This window comes from Lathyrus oleraceus, chromosome 3, assembly GCF_024323335.1.
Source record: "Lathyrus oleraceus cultivar Zhongwan6 chromosome 3, CAAS_Psat_ZW6_1.0, whole genome shotgun sequence".
NCBI classification, from domain to species: domain Eukaryota; kingdom Viridiplantae; phylum Streptophyta; class Magnoliopsida; order Fabales; family Fabaceae; genus Lathyrus; species Lathyrus oleraceus.
The window spans coordinates 131,454,378-131,469,221 of NC_066581.1; the positions used below are offsets into that span (position 1 = coordinate 131,454,378).

Here is a 14,844-nt window from a genome sequence, read left to right on the forward strand (position 1 = left end):
GAAGAGGAGACAGAAAATGATTCGGAAGATGAGAATACTGATCCTCTCAACCAGGAGGACGACGAGGAAGATTATGAAGATGAACAATACTCTCCAAAAGAGGATAAGTATAAGTTGCTGGAAGAACGTATGCTAGCTATGGAGGGTCAAAAGGCGCCCGGTCTGGATTTCGAAAGCTTGGGACTGGTCTCTGATGTGGTCATTCCTCGCAAATTCAAGATCCCCACTTTCACTAAGTATGATGGTGCGTCTTGTCCTCAGATGCATCTGAGAGCTTATGTGAGAAAGATTCAGCCGTATACCGCTGATAGGAAACTATGGATCCATTTCTTCCAGGAGAGCCTGTCTGGCACGCAGTTGGAGTGGTATTATCAGCTCGAGAGCTCTAACATCCGCACCTGGACTGATTTAGCGACAGCTTTCTACAAGCACTACCAGTACAATTCTGAATTGGCGCCTACTCGGCTACAGTTGCAGAATATGACTATGGGATCTAAAGAAAGCTTCAAAGAATATGCTCAAAAATGGAGAGATTTGGCTGGCAGAGTCAAACCCCCTATGACTGATCGAGAATTAGTGGACATGTTCATGGGTACACTGACTGGTCCATTCTACAGCCATCTACTGGGAAGTTCTTCATCAGGTTTCACTGACCTTATATTGACGGGTGAACGTGTTGAAAGTGGTGTTCGAAGTGGAAAGATACAGGCAGCTACCTCCGCAAGCACCAGAAAGACCCATCAGGGAAAGAATGAATCAAATGTTGTGTACGGTGAAAGGAGTCATAACAAGAAAAATCGTGACCATACCATTGGAGCAGTTACGATTACAGCACCGCCATCTCAAAACTTCCAGCACAGGCAAGACAGGCCAAGAAGGCAGTTTACCAAGATCAATATGACTTTGGCGCAAGCACTGCAGGGTATGCTAAGGGCAAATTTAATTACTCTCAGAGATCCTCCTACGAATCCCAACACTACTTCTTCGCGTTATAATCCCAATGCCAGGTGTGCATATCACTCCGATAGCCCCGGGCATGATACAAACGATTGTTGGTCATTGAAGAATAAGATTCAGGATATGATCGACGCTGGTGAGATTGAATTTGATCCTCCAGGGACTCCTAATGTCATCACTGCACCTATGCCTAACCATGACAAGACTGTTAATGTTGTGGATGACAATTCTCACATTTCTAATGTAGCTGATTTAACATCTCCTCTCCTGATCATCAAGAAGAATTTATTGCAAACTGGTTTATTTCCAGGTTGTGCGGAAAATTGCGATCTCTGTATACTCCGACCCAATGATTGCTTGAAATTGAGGAATGGTATTCAACGACTGATGGATGATCGCACAATTCTCTTTGAAAGGATTCCTAAGGTGGAAAACACTGTTGAAGAAATATCTGTGATTGCTAGGTCCAAAGTCCCAGTGAAGATTACCGCTACTAGAGTGCCTATGAAGATTACTGCTGAGCCCAGGGTAGCTCCCCTAATTATTACTGCACCTGGCCCAATACTGTATTCCTCAAGCAAAGCCATTCCGTGGAATTATGGAGGGGATGTTTACATCCATGGCGTAAAGCAAGTTGATAATTCTGCTAATCCTAATGGCATTGTTGGGACTAGTAAAATTACTCGAAGTGGAAGGATCTTTTCTCCAGAAATCTCACCTCCCACCCCTGAAACCCGAGGAAAGGAACCAGTTAACCCTTCTCAGGTAGGGACACCCGTCGAAGTTACTACTGAAGATGTTGCCAAACAAGAAATGGAAGAAGTGCTGAAGATCATCCGCAAGAGTGATTTTGATGTGGTAGAACAGTTGGGGCATACCCCGTCTAAGATCTCGATGCTATCCTTGTTGTTATCTTCTGAATCTCATGCCAATGCATTGATCAAATTCTTGAAGACCGCTCATGTACCTCAGGAGACATCCGTCGATCAGTTCGAAAATTATGTTGCCCATCTGGCTATCGACAATGGCCTAGGCTTTTCCGATGCTGACCTGACACCAGCAGGAAAGAATCACAATAAAGCTCTGCATATCTCCATTGAGTGTAAGGGGATCACCTTGTCTCATGTGTTGATCGATAATGGCTCTTCTTTGAATGTGCTACCGAAAGCTGTACTCGATAAGCTTGACTGCAAGAGCATCGAATTGAAACCTAGTGATACTGTGGTGCGTGCGTACGACGGTGCCAAAAGTGTTGTCCATGGTGAAGTGGGTCTCCCTATCAAGATAGGACCTCAAGTCTTCAACACTACCTTTCATGTGATGAACATCCGTCCTGCCTATTCCTGCTTGCTGGGACGCCCTTGGATTCGTGGGGCAAGTGTTGTAGCTTCATCTCTCCATAAAAAGCTGAGGTATCCAATAGAGGGCAAGATTGTCACTGTGTGTGGAGAAGAAGAATATATTGTCAGTAGTGTGCAGGCCTTCAGATACGTCGAGATGGATGGTGAATTCTTTGAGACTCCTTCTCAGTCATTTGAAGTAGTTCCTCCGACCAGCCCTGTCCTTAAGCCAACTCCCCTTGTGCCCAAGGTTATTCGTGCTCCTCCTGCCAGGATTTCTCTGAAAGATGCTCAAGCCGTAGTTGAAGATGGTGGTCGTACTGGCTGGGGTCAACTGATCGATGTACCGTACAAGTCTGATAGATTTGGACTGGGATTTAGCTCTGAGAAGGTAGTCAAGAATCAGATTAATGTTGTAGAAGATGCTGATAGCGATTGCGACTTGGATAGCTGGATTTTCCCAACAATTGGTGACAGACTCAATAATTGGAAGGCTGAAGACACTATCCTGATTTCCTTTAGTCAGGAGTAATTGTTATTGTCTGTTTTAGTGTTGCAAATTTTAAATTTTAAATTTTTACAATTGAACTTCTTAAAGCATTGTGTCTATACCCGAGGCACAATGGCTAATTTGTTAAGGGTTTTGTCATTTTCATAAGCATATTCACATTCAATAAATCAATGGACTTTTTGCATTCAAATATTGCGCTCTTTATCTTTCCTGTCATCTTCCAAAAAAGCTATGTTTCTTACACACACTCACATAACAAATTGCAGATCCATACCCACTATGGATCCTGTTGATAATAGTTCTACTACTGTTCATTATGACTTTGAAAATCCGATCTACCAAGCCGAGGATGGAAGTGAGGAAGATTGTGAAGTACCTGGAGAACTTGCCAGACTGGTACTGCAAGAAGAGAAGACTATACAACCGCATGAAGAGTCAATCGAAATGGTAAACTTAGGTACTGAAGTGGACAAGAAAGAAGTCAAAATAGGAGCAGGCTTGGAAAACAGTGTCAAAGGAAGATTGATTCGGATGTTACACGACTATATGGAGATTTTTGCTTGGTCTTATGAAGATATGCCAGGACTGGATACTGATATAGTAGTGCATCGTTTGCCAATGAAGGAAGATTGTCATCCTGTTAAGCAAAAGGTTCGTCGCATGCGTCCTGAAATGTCCGAGAAAATCAAAGTCGAAGTTATGAAACAATTTAACGTCGGTTTCCTAGTTGTTACTTCTTATCCCCAATGGGTTGCTAATGTGGTACCAGTGCCGAAGAAGGATGGTAAGGTGCGAATGTGCGTCGATTACAGAGATCTGAATAAAGCGAGTCCCAAAGATGACTTTCCACTTCCGCACATTGATGTTCTGGTAGATAACACCGCTTAACACAAAGTATTCTCCTTCATGGATGGATTCTCGGGTTATAACCAGATTAATATGGCACCTGAAGACATGGAGAAAACTACGTTTGTGACGCAATGGGGCACTTTCTGTTACAAAGTAATGCCGTTCGGTTTAAAGAACGTTGGGGCAACATACCAGCGTGCTATGGTAGTGTTGTTCCATGACATGATCCATCACGAAATAGAGGTATATGTGGATGACATGATAGCCAGATCTCATACTAAAGAAGAACATCTCGATCATTTATACAAACTGTTTGAGAGGTTGAAGAAATACAAGCTGAGATTGAACCCGAACAAATGCACCTTTGGAGTAAGATCCGGTAAACTATTGGGATTTATTGTCAGTGGTAAAGGAATTGAGGTTGACCCGGCTAAGGTGAGAGCTATCCAAGAAATGCCAGTGCCCCGTACAGATAAGGAAGTCAGAGGTTTCTTGGGACGTTTGAATTACATCGCCCGGTTTATCTCCCATTTAACTGCTACCTGCAAACCCATCTTCAAACTACTGAGGAAGAATCAAGAGATGATATGGAATGACGAATGTCAAGAAGCTTTTGACAAAATCAAGAAGTATCTCCAGGAACCTCCGATCCTGATACCACCAGTTGAAGGAAGACCTCTAATCATGTATTTAACCGTGTTAGAAAATTCAATGGGGTGCGTGTTGGGGCAACATTACGAGTCTGGTCGAAAAGAGCATGCCATATACTACCTTAGCAAAAAGTTTACCGACTGTGAAACAAGATACTCACTGCTCGAGAGAACTTGCTGTGCTTTGGCCTGGGCTGCTCGCCGACTAAGACAGTATATGTTGAATCATACCACTTTGTTGATTTCTAAGATGGATCCCATCAAATACATATTTGAGAAGCCTGCCCTTTCCGGAAGAATAGCGAGATGGCAGATGATTTTAACAGAGTATGATATCCAGTATACTACCCAGAAAGCAATCAAAGGAAGCGTGCTAGCTGATCATTTGGCTCATCAAGCAGTGGATGATTACCAATCTATGAATTTTGAGTTCCCAGACGAGGATGTCATGCTTGTTACTGATTACGAAGAACCTGGACCGGATGAAGGACCCGAACCGGGATCCCGATGGACTATGGTTTTTGATGGATCTTCTAATGCATTGGGCAATGGTGTTGGTGTTGTAATCGTTTCCCCCAAGGGTTGTCATACTCCTTTCACTGCTAGACTATGTTTCGATTGTACCAACAATATGGCCGAGTATGAAGCATGTATTTTGGGACTCAGAGCTGCTATAGACCTGAGAATCAAGTTTTTGAGTGTGTACGGAGACTCAGCATTAGTAATCAGTCAGATCAAAGGAGAATGGGACACTAAACATACGAATCTCATCCCTTATCGAGAGCGGGTGTTGACATTAATCCCATACTTTGAAGAGATTACATTCGAACACATCCCACGAGAAGAGAATCAGTTGGTAGACGCCTTGGCCACCATGTCATCTATGTTCAGAGTCAGATGGGACAATGAAGCTCCCAGGATCACCATTGAACGACTAGATGAACCAGCATATTGTTATGAACTTAACGCTGCTGAAGTAGAAGAGAAACCTTGGTTCCACGAAGTAAAAAGATATTTAGAAGCTCAGGAATACCCTGAAGGGGCGTCCACCAATGACAGAAAATTTCTGAGGAAGTTTTCCGCTAGATTCTTTTTTAGTAATGGAATATTATACAAACGTAATCATGATTCGACTTTGCTTCGTTGTGTGGATAAAAAGGAAGCAGAAAAGATTATGGAAGACATGCATGACGGTATTTTTGGGACTCACTCTAGTGGACATACAATGGCCAAGAAGATTCTGAGATCAGGGTATTATTGGTCTACCATGGAAGCTGATTGCCACCATCACTCCAGAACTTGTCACAAGTGCCAGATCTATGCGGATAAAGTACATGTGCCTCCTGCTCCTTTAAACGTGTTGACAGCCCCTTGGCCCTTTGCAATGTGGGGCATTGATATGATTGGAGAGATTAAACCTACTGCTTCCAACGAACATCGTTTCATCCTCGTGGCTATTGATTACTTTACAAAGTGGGTAGAGGCAGCCTCATTTGCTTCTGTTACCAAGAATGTGGTGGCACGGTTCATCAAGAATAGTCTTATTTGCCGATATGGCGTCCCTGAAAGAGTTATCACCGATAATGGCACTAATTTGAACAACAAGATGATTACTGAACTCTGCACGCAATTCAAGATAAAACATCATAACTCTTCTCCGTACCGGCCAAAGATGAACGGCGCCGTGGAGGCTGCTAATAAGAATATCAAGAAGATCATACAAAAGATGACAGTAACGTACAAAGACTGGCATGAGATGTTACCATTTGCTCTTCATGGTTATCGCACTTCAGTACGCACTTCGACAGGGGCAACTCCTTTCTCTTTAGTCTATGGAATGGAAGCCGTCTTACCGGTGGAAGTTCAGATTCCCTCTCTAAGAATCATGAAAGAGGCAGGTTTAGACGAGGATGAATGGATTCAAACTCGACTCGATCAGATAAATTTGATTGATGAAAAGAGACTTGCGGCTGTTTGTCATGGGCAGATATATCAGAAGCGCATGACCCAGGCATTCAACAAAAAGGTCAAGAGACGGGTGTATCAAATCGACAACTTAGTTATCAAGCGTATCATTCTACCACAAGGTGATCCCAGGGGCAAATGGACTCCCACATACGAAGGGCCCTTTGTAGTTAAGAAGGTATTCTCTGGTGGAGCCATGATACTTGCTACGATGGATGGCGAAGACTTCCCACATCCCGTGAACGCAGACATAGTCAAAAAATACTACGCATAAAAGAGACCCGCTAGGTCGACGTACCTAGGCAAAAGTAAGGGCATCCCGGCGAACCAAAAGGGTTCGGGCAAAATTAGGGATAAACATATAAAAAATGTACACCCGGCAAGTCGAAAACCTGAAAAGGCGGCTTGGGCAAAAAGGGGTATCCTGGTGGACTGAAAACCTGAAAAGGCGGTCCAAGCAAAAATTAGGGATTAAAAGCGTATGACTATACCCCGTTCTCAGACAGCTTTATCCAAGTTCAAGGGACTGAACAAGCCAATCAATTCTATCCGACAGCAGGAGATGAGACGCTTGAAGACATAATGACAGTAGTAGAATTAAAATCAACAGGGCTTTTCCTTCATAGCTTTTCTTTAGGTTCTCGACAATTTCCTCTTACTAGGATTTCTGTCTCCATGTACACAAATTGCCTGTTTATAGGCCCTCTTTCAAAATCAATATAATTTTATTTCCAAAAAGATGCTTTTGTTTTACTTTTTCTGTTTTGTTTGCATAAACGTCCATTGATTTAATTTGAATTGATATGTGCATTTGAATATGATCGATGTGTACCAAAAATGCATGCATAAAATAGAAATAGCAATCACTACGAGACTTCAGGATCGAGGAGAAGGTCTAACCATGCTTTCCAATGAATCCGTTGCTAATTCTATTTCCCAGCAAAGCCAGTTATTCCCCAGAAGCAATTGGCATTACTAGACAAATTGGTCATCTCTTCCACCCCCAGCCAGGCTTCTGTTAAATATTTCTACCATCAGACGGAAATCAAGTATCCCTAGCTGAGAAAGGGTCATCAATACAAGTATCTCCAACCAGAAGATAGGGATTTATTTTCCCCAGGGAGTCGCCCAAAAAAAAACTTTTCAGAAGCATAATTCATTCATTACATCATTTCACAACATACGCATGCATGCATTGTCCGCATTTATTTTCATAAGCATAAAACATCTCATGCATCATGACATAGCATGAAGCTAACTTTATTTTTCAGGTTAATTATCCTCCGGATACAGTCAAAATAAAGATCCGTTCAGACGGACATCTTTATCAATTTCAACTACATCTCTCAGATACAATCCACTCTGGCAAGCACTCTGATATTCGCCCAATGGTGGCATCATTAAACCCATCTCAGATATTCATTGCAAATACAACATATACAAATACTATCAGATATAGCCTGGCGTACGGTTCACTCTAATTCAGCTCAACATATGACTCCTTCAACTTAGATGCGATCTAACGTACGATCCATCCTGACGTTCTGCAACTCGGATACGATCTAACGTACGATCCATTCTGACCTTCAAATCCTCAGATACTGCCTAGCGTACGGTACATTCCGGGGTGTAGTCTAGCGTACGACTACTTTCTTCTTCAGATACAGCCTAACGTACGGCTCATTATGCCACTCAGATACGATCTAACGTACGATCCATTCTGACCTTCAAATCCTCAGATACTGCCTAGCGTACGGTACATTTCGGGATGTAGTCTAGCGTACGACTACTTTCTTCTTTAGATACAGCCTAACGTACGGTTCATTCTGCAACTCCAATACGGTCTAATGTACGACCCATTTGGATCTTCAACTCAGATACGATCTAGCGAACGATCCATTCTGATCTTTCATCCCCAGTGAAGTCATTCGCCTAATGGACAATTCACTCCGCTATTCAGATGCGGTCTAGCGTATGATCCATTCTGATCCCTTATCCCCAGCAGCGTATAACACACTCTGACTCCCCAGCGAAGTCGACAGCATAATGGATGACTCACTATACGGTCTAGCGTATGACCCGGTATGACACCCATGTCTTCAGATATCATCTAATGTACGACGCACTCTGAAGCTCTCATCATCAAACTTCCTGGATGGTATCTTTAAGCCCATCTTCATAAAGACTAACTGTTGATTAACAAGTGAAAATTTTGGGGCATTCTAGTGTTCAATATTCTTCCACCTCCAGACCACGAATGGCATACATACCATCCTAACTCTCTCGGTTCAAGAATATTGAACAGGGGCAGCTGTCATACCCCAAAATTTGCCCGCTAATATTACAAGGCATTTTTCAAGGCACTCCAACTTAGTGTTCAAGACATTGACCTTAAAAGAGCAAAGACCCAGCTCACAAATGGCCCAATCCAGAAAATGGCCCAAACTGGCATGCTCGCTAGGCGAGCAAATCCTTCGCCTAGCGAACCCTTCGCTACAATACTCGCCTAGCGAAGCTTGCGAATACCAGAAAATTCTGGGCTTCATTCTGAGCCCATTAGGTCACAACAAACCATTATAAATACCAACATTTCAGTCAGGAAAAGGGGAACGAATACGGAAGAAAAACCGGAGATAGAAAGAAGGCACAACAAACCCTGGAGGCTAACCAAGAGAATTCAGAGCAACCCTAAAGGAAACCCTGAAGGAAGCTCATCCGCATCAAGGTCACCTCCGCCCAACTCAATCCGACTTGCCAATTCAAGGTTGCAATTCGATTGCAAACAGGTTTGCATTACTATTACCGCTTTATGTTCTTAATTTGTATGTGATATTATAATTGAATTCATAAACATATTTGAGGTTTTGCATGTGAATTTAAGTGTGCCTGAATATTGTGAATGCTGAACCATGTAATTTGTGTATTGGACGCCATAAGGCGTGCAGCAGGCTGAGGTCATACTGTTCTGAAATTCAAAACCCGCAGTCGCTCGCTAGCACATCGCTAAGCGAGCATGTAGCGAGTATTCGCTAGGCCTTCGCTAGGCGAGGCAGAGGCGAACGTGACAGTCGCTAATATTTTGGGTGTTCTGTTTTGTGCTTATTTGATCTGTTATATGTTAATCATGCGTTATTTTGCCTGACATTCCTACTGCTGTGTTTTCCTTTGCGGTGTAATCCTCGATTGCACCCCCCATTTGGTATTCTGACCTGTGTGCTGAATGTTGTAAGGGTTCACATATTCCCAGGAACAAGTAGCTTGCTAGGTATTCCACTTTATTTGTGGGATACCCTTGTGGAGGTTCCTCCTAATTATTTAGTTGATTTTAATGTGGAGATTCATCCTATTTACTTAATTGATTTTAATGTGGAGATGCACCCTAATTACTTAATTAATATGGACCTAATTACCTAATTGATTATAACTATCTAATCGATTGTAAAATATTGCCTTTGAATATGTGATCTTGGACCCCTCTTTGTTGCCTTACGATATTACGGTATTATGGTCATGTCCCGCGAATGTGGGGATACACCTAGCAAAGACCCTTCGGTTAAATCATCACGTCCCTATAAAATAAATCATAATCCCTCGGATGTTGCCTGCGAATATATGATTTTGTCCCTCGATGACCCTTCGTTATAGCCTACGGTTAAATGATGATCGTCCCTTCGAATGCTAAGGTATCCTTACAAATGTTGCCTTCAATGACCAATCGATGACCCTACGATGATCCTTTTACATCCAAAGGATAAAACTACTTACTTCTCAATAGTAAGGACAGTTTTACCCTCATAAGGATAGGAAATGCCCATAAAGACCTCGGGTAGGTATGACCCTTAATTGCTGATTCACAACCTAAAATATTTTTCACCCCACACCTTTCAAAACATCTTTTAGAAAATCACCACTTGGTATACATTCATACTAGAATCATTACCGAGTTATATTTTTCTAAACAACTTTCAAAACTAAACGAGATAACCACTTCGTATACATTCATACAAGAATCATTACAAAGTTAAATTCTCTTTTCAAAACATTTTCTAAACAATTCACAACCACTTTTTCCAGACAAACATAAGTGATCAAGCAATTAAGAGCCCATGGATAACCATGGATACAAAGGGTGCTAACACCTTCCCTTTGTATAATGTACCTCCCGAACCCAAAATCTAATTAAGGTCTTTCCTGTTCTTTTCCACCTTTCCTTATTGGATAAAAGAAAAGTCGGTGGCAACTCTTGCTAACCGCGACATTTGCTTTCCAAAGCAAAAACACATAAAGTCAGTTCACTGTATGACAATGTGAATAGGGGTGTTCACTTGTTCCGATTACAATGGTATTTAGTTAGGATGAAAAACAAAACAAACCAATAAAATGCGGTATTAATTGATACAAGAAGCGAATTTCAACGAATAATAATTAATTTATATAGTTTATATCATTATATCATTATTATCATGAAAAATGGACACTAATATAAGGTATTGAATCTTAAGGAAAAAAATTAAATGTAAATTATATTTTTCTTAAATATACTTTACATATTTGTTTATAATATATCCTATCAATCCAACTAAAACCAATTAGTTATTTTTCGATTTGAACTTTATTGCAAAAATGTACAAACCCAATTAATCTCAATACCTTGTCAAATTAGTTGTAATTATTGTTTCAAAATTTACAAGTTAGTCTTCCTATTTTTCAAAATTTTAAAAATGACCTCCACAAATTTTCAATTATTTGTAAATTGGCCCTTATTAATTTTAAAATTTTACAAATTAGTCCTTTAATTTTTCAAAAATTTCAAATTAATCCTTATTTTTGAATTTTTAAATTTGACACAATTTGTAAATTTTGTAAATATTACATCAAATATTTATCAAAGAAATTTTTTAATACTCTATCCAAACAAAAACCTTAAAAATGAATAAACTTCAATTGAATTGTTTAAAATTTTAAAAAGTATAAATTTCTTTAAAAAAAATTAATTACCTCGCACTCTAAAGTTAATGGTTACCAAACATAATTTTACCACCCCTAGTTCTATAGAATATTTTTGGTAAACTGAAACCAACAATAGATGAGACAGGTGCAAGGACCCATGCAAATATTAAAATTGTGAGCAAAACATCTAGGGAGTCATTGGACCTATGTGCAAAATCAAACTGCACTCGCCTGTACTCAATCAACGGCTCTACAATCACTGCAAAGGATCCATATAGAGCCATGTATACCAATTCAATTAAATCCGAACACAACAAAGAACGCAAATTGAAGAAAGTGAAGTATGACTATGAGCCATTGGGTGTATCACACAAGCAGCATTATGCTTCAAAATCCCTTGGCTACTACTTTTACGCGACTTGAGTACTTTTGGACTTGTGATTTCAACAAAGTTGAATACAGTTGTGTCAGAAAGCTAATGAACAACACTGTGAATTCAACTTTTCTTATTTTATTTTAAACTTCATCAAAATACTGAGATTGCCCACTTTGTAATAATGGAGATCGCATTCAAGTTCAAAACTGTAAAAAAATTATAAAGTAACTTAAAGGGAAATGTTTAGCCTGTCACAAACGACCCAAAAATCTACTTTGTGGCAGGCAGAAACTGCTAATTAGCTTATTTGGATGCCAACAGAACCGATAACATTGTCATTCAACGACTTCAACCAATCTCATGTTAAAGGGTCTGTCTCACTCTCAGCAATGTGCTTGTAATGGCTTCTTTGCACATAAAATCGTGCAAGATTCTTACTGAAATTTACAGCAGAAAATTACCTGTTAGCTATTTCAAAGAGACCTTGCTCTTCCCAAATTTTAACAAAATAGCCTACCATCGCCTGCATAACCCAAACATACAAAAATAACTTTTTAGTATAATGCATTTTCAATTTGAAAAGGAAAGAATATGTCTCACGGTACTTACGGGTAATGGTATAGGCGGACAGAAAGGTTCTCTAGAGAAAAGCATGTCGTCTGAACGTGTTGTCAGGCTGAAAAAGATGCCTTGGTTAATTTCGGTAAACATGATATGGAATTATGGATACTCGTAGAAAGGTACAGTCAGGACCAATGTTGAACTATTGCAACATGTACATGTTTACTGAAGTAAAACTTTCTGCATAATATTGACAAGCCAGACAATGAAAAACATGATATACATCATACATGTATAGTGCTAAGAGGCACAGAGTTAAGAGATAGCTTTGATTTTCTAAAATATGGAATGAATTCACAAAGTAGTCAATAAATTAGTCCAAAGAAATCTTGATTGTTCGATTTAGTTGACGCCTACATTTCTGAATGAAGAACCCCTACTTTTAACAGTCGTATTAAGAGAATAAATGAAAATCAGAAATATGCACATACCATATAGTTGAATCTTTAGATGGTCTCTCTAATTTTTTTGACTGATCACCAATCCATTCTTTCCTCATTTTATTCCATGCTATCTCAGCTGCATGAGAACAAGAATATAGTTGAGAATATTCTAAGAGGCCTAAAACCGGCCTGCATTTGACGGGGGAGAAATCAATCATTAAGACGAGTCTCACATAAGTTAACATCAAAATACAACAATTTTTTAAAAATATATTTCATATTTTTGAAATGATTTCATATTCCATATATTATTATTTTCACATATTCTTATTTTCCAACTAGGAAGCCACAGGCATACACTATATGCAAGTTGCCTCATGACTTACCTAGGAAACAAAGAAAAACAAAGGACTCTAAACTGTTACTCTGAAAAGTTTAAAACATCCAAAGTGAGGAGAAAAAACAAAAACAATACTTGCGGCGTGCAAAACCTATTAATTTAAAGTTAAACACAAACACAGAGTCTTGTTGCAGATCTGTCTAAGTTCAATGTGCGTAGATAGTAGATACCCAAAAAACTCAGTGTGAGAGAGATACTGTTTACTAATGCATGCTAATTCTTATTTTTCCAAAGTAGAACTATCGGTAATATCTGTCAGAAAAGAGCATACCATGGTTTACATATTCTTCTTTCTCAGTCAAGTTACTTTTGCTAGCATCAGGCAAGCCCCTTGAAGAATCATTCTGATGGGCATTTGAACTAGAACCGATCAGTTCCATCTTCTATGGAGAGCCTTATAGCATTGCCTTCTAAACTACTAGCCTGTATAGAAAGTATATGGAAAAAAAACTCTTTATTAGAGGGAAAACTTTCCACTCATGCTATATGAATATAAACGATACAATCATTCAAAGGTCACGACATAAAAGTTCATGTTTTTAGGAGATTTGGCACTCATGCAATAGAGCTTCTAGTTAAGCAATTGAAAATGCAGTACCATTTAGGTAGGAGGTGCCGAAATGAAACAATACATATTCAGCCTCTAAATTTCACATTCAAAACTAACAATTGTAAATACAAAGTCTATTTCTCAATACCAAAAACCAAACTATTCGGGAACTAAAAATTCCAGAAAGAAAAAAAAACAACTTAGAGTGGACTTGACTCTTCTAAAGTAAGCACAATTCTTTTACAAGGTAAAGTAAAAATCCCAAAAACCATTAATGAACAAATCAATAGTTGATATAACATGAACATTATGCGGTTCTACAAAACTTATCAACGGTTCAGGAAAGCATCCCTTTGCTCAGAGGGCAAAATGATCATAGTCAAAGCAAATATTAGGATTGAAGTTCCCCAAACACAGATTCCCCTGCAGTTGCGAATAGGAAAATTCATGCATTCACACGATCTGTGTACTGATTATTGTTGGATTCAGATTAAACAATTAGCAGAATATGAAGATTTTTACATTTCTGAAAACCCAAAACACCGATCACGATCTCACACCAACATATTGACAACACGAAATCAGGATATCCCGACGGCAGGAAACCTAATCTCTCACTATTGTTGTCACCATAACATTTTTTTATTCTAACAATACATACATGGATGATGAACCAATAATTCACAAGCACAAAGGTTTTAAAAACCAGCCATGGTCGCTTGCGGTCGTGTACAGGCTTTCGCAATTTCGGTCTGGTCTTGCGACACTGAATGCTGAATGCAGTAGCCGCGGCGTGAATTAACTATAATTTGTTCTTTAACATAAAAACTGTAAATAACAATATTTGGTATCAAAATAAACCAATACATGAAACCACCTTGAAATTCCTGATCACATTTTTTTTTGCAGAAATGAATGGAATTCAATGTTTCTCAATGCTATCCCATTGTCATGATTTCAATAAAACCGTAACAGCAAATAATATCTATTATAACAGAGAAAAAAAAATCAAGAATACTAAGTAAAGTGCAATTATTTCATCAAGAAAAGAATTGATTGATAAAGAATTCAATGTTTATAGTGATTGTGAATATGAATTGAGAAATGGCGTTGTGAATATTAGGGTTTGGGGTTTGAATTGAGTGAAAATGATAAAAGAAATTCAAAAGGGAAATGGAAAGAAAGGGGGAAAAACCTTTTGGGTACTGTGTAGTGAGCTGCACTGCACCGAAGCGAGGGAGAAGAGAAATAGCGTCTCTATTTGGTTTAGAAAAAAGAAATTTCAATAGTTG

General features: G+C 39.4%; 1 protein-coding gene across 2 annotated transcripts; it reads right to left on the reverse strand.

Annotated features, from left to right (window-relative positions):
- Positions 1 to 11,713: 11,713 nt before the first annotated feature.
- Positions 11,714 to 14,844, reverse strand: LOC127125777 (uncharacterized). Of its 2 annotated transcripts, none has more exons than XM_051054599.1 (5): positions 14,748 to 14,844; positions 13,274 to 13,425; positions 12,651 to 12,738; positions 12,208 to 12,274; positions 11,714 to 12,121 (listed from the first exon to the last, which is right to left on the reverse strand). In XM_051054599.1, exons 2-5 carry the CDS (start codon positions 13,380 to 13,382, stop codon positions 12,056 to 12,058), a joined length of 330 nt encoding a protein of 109 aa, XP_050910556.1. In that variant the 5' UTR covers positions 13,383 to 13,425; positions 14,748 to 14,844; the 3' UTR covers positions 11,714 to 12,055. The 2 variants fall into 2 exon arrangements, with proteins under 2 accessions (XP_050910556.1, XP_050910557.1); XM_051054600.1 differs by lacking the exon at positions 14,748 to 14,844 and adding an exon at positions 14,430 to 14,678.

Excerpts from the sequence above, each read along its gene's own strand:
- LOC127125777 (XM_051054599.1), bottom strand. The coding sequence starts at position 13,382 with ATGGAACTGATCGGTTCTAGTTCAAATGCCCATCAGAATGATTCTTCA. Across the intron at positions 12,739-13,273 it reads AGAAGAATATGTAAACCATG|CTGAGATAGCATGGAATAAA; the intron begins GTATGCTCTTTT and ends GTTCTCATGCAG. Across the intron at positions 12,122-12,207 it reads GTCCGCCTATACCATTACCC|GCGATGGTAGGCTATTTTGT; the intron begins GTAAGTACCGTG and ends TGGGTTATGCAG.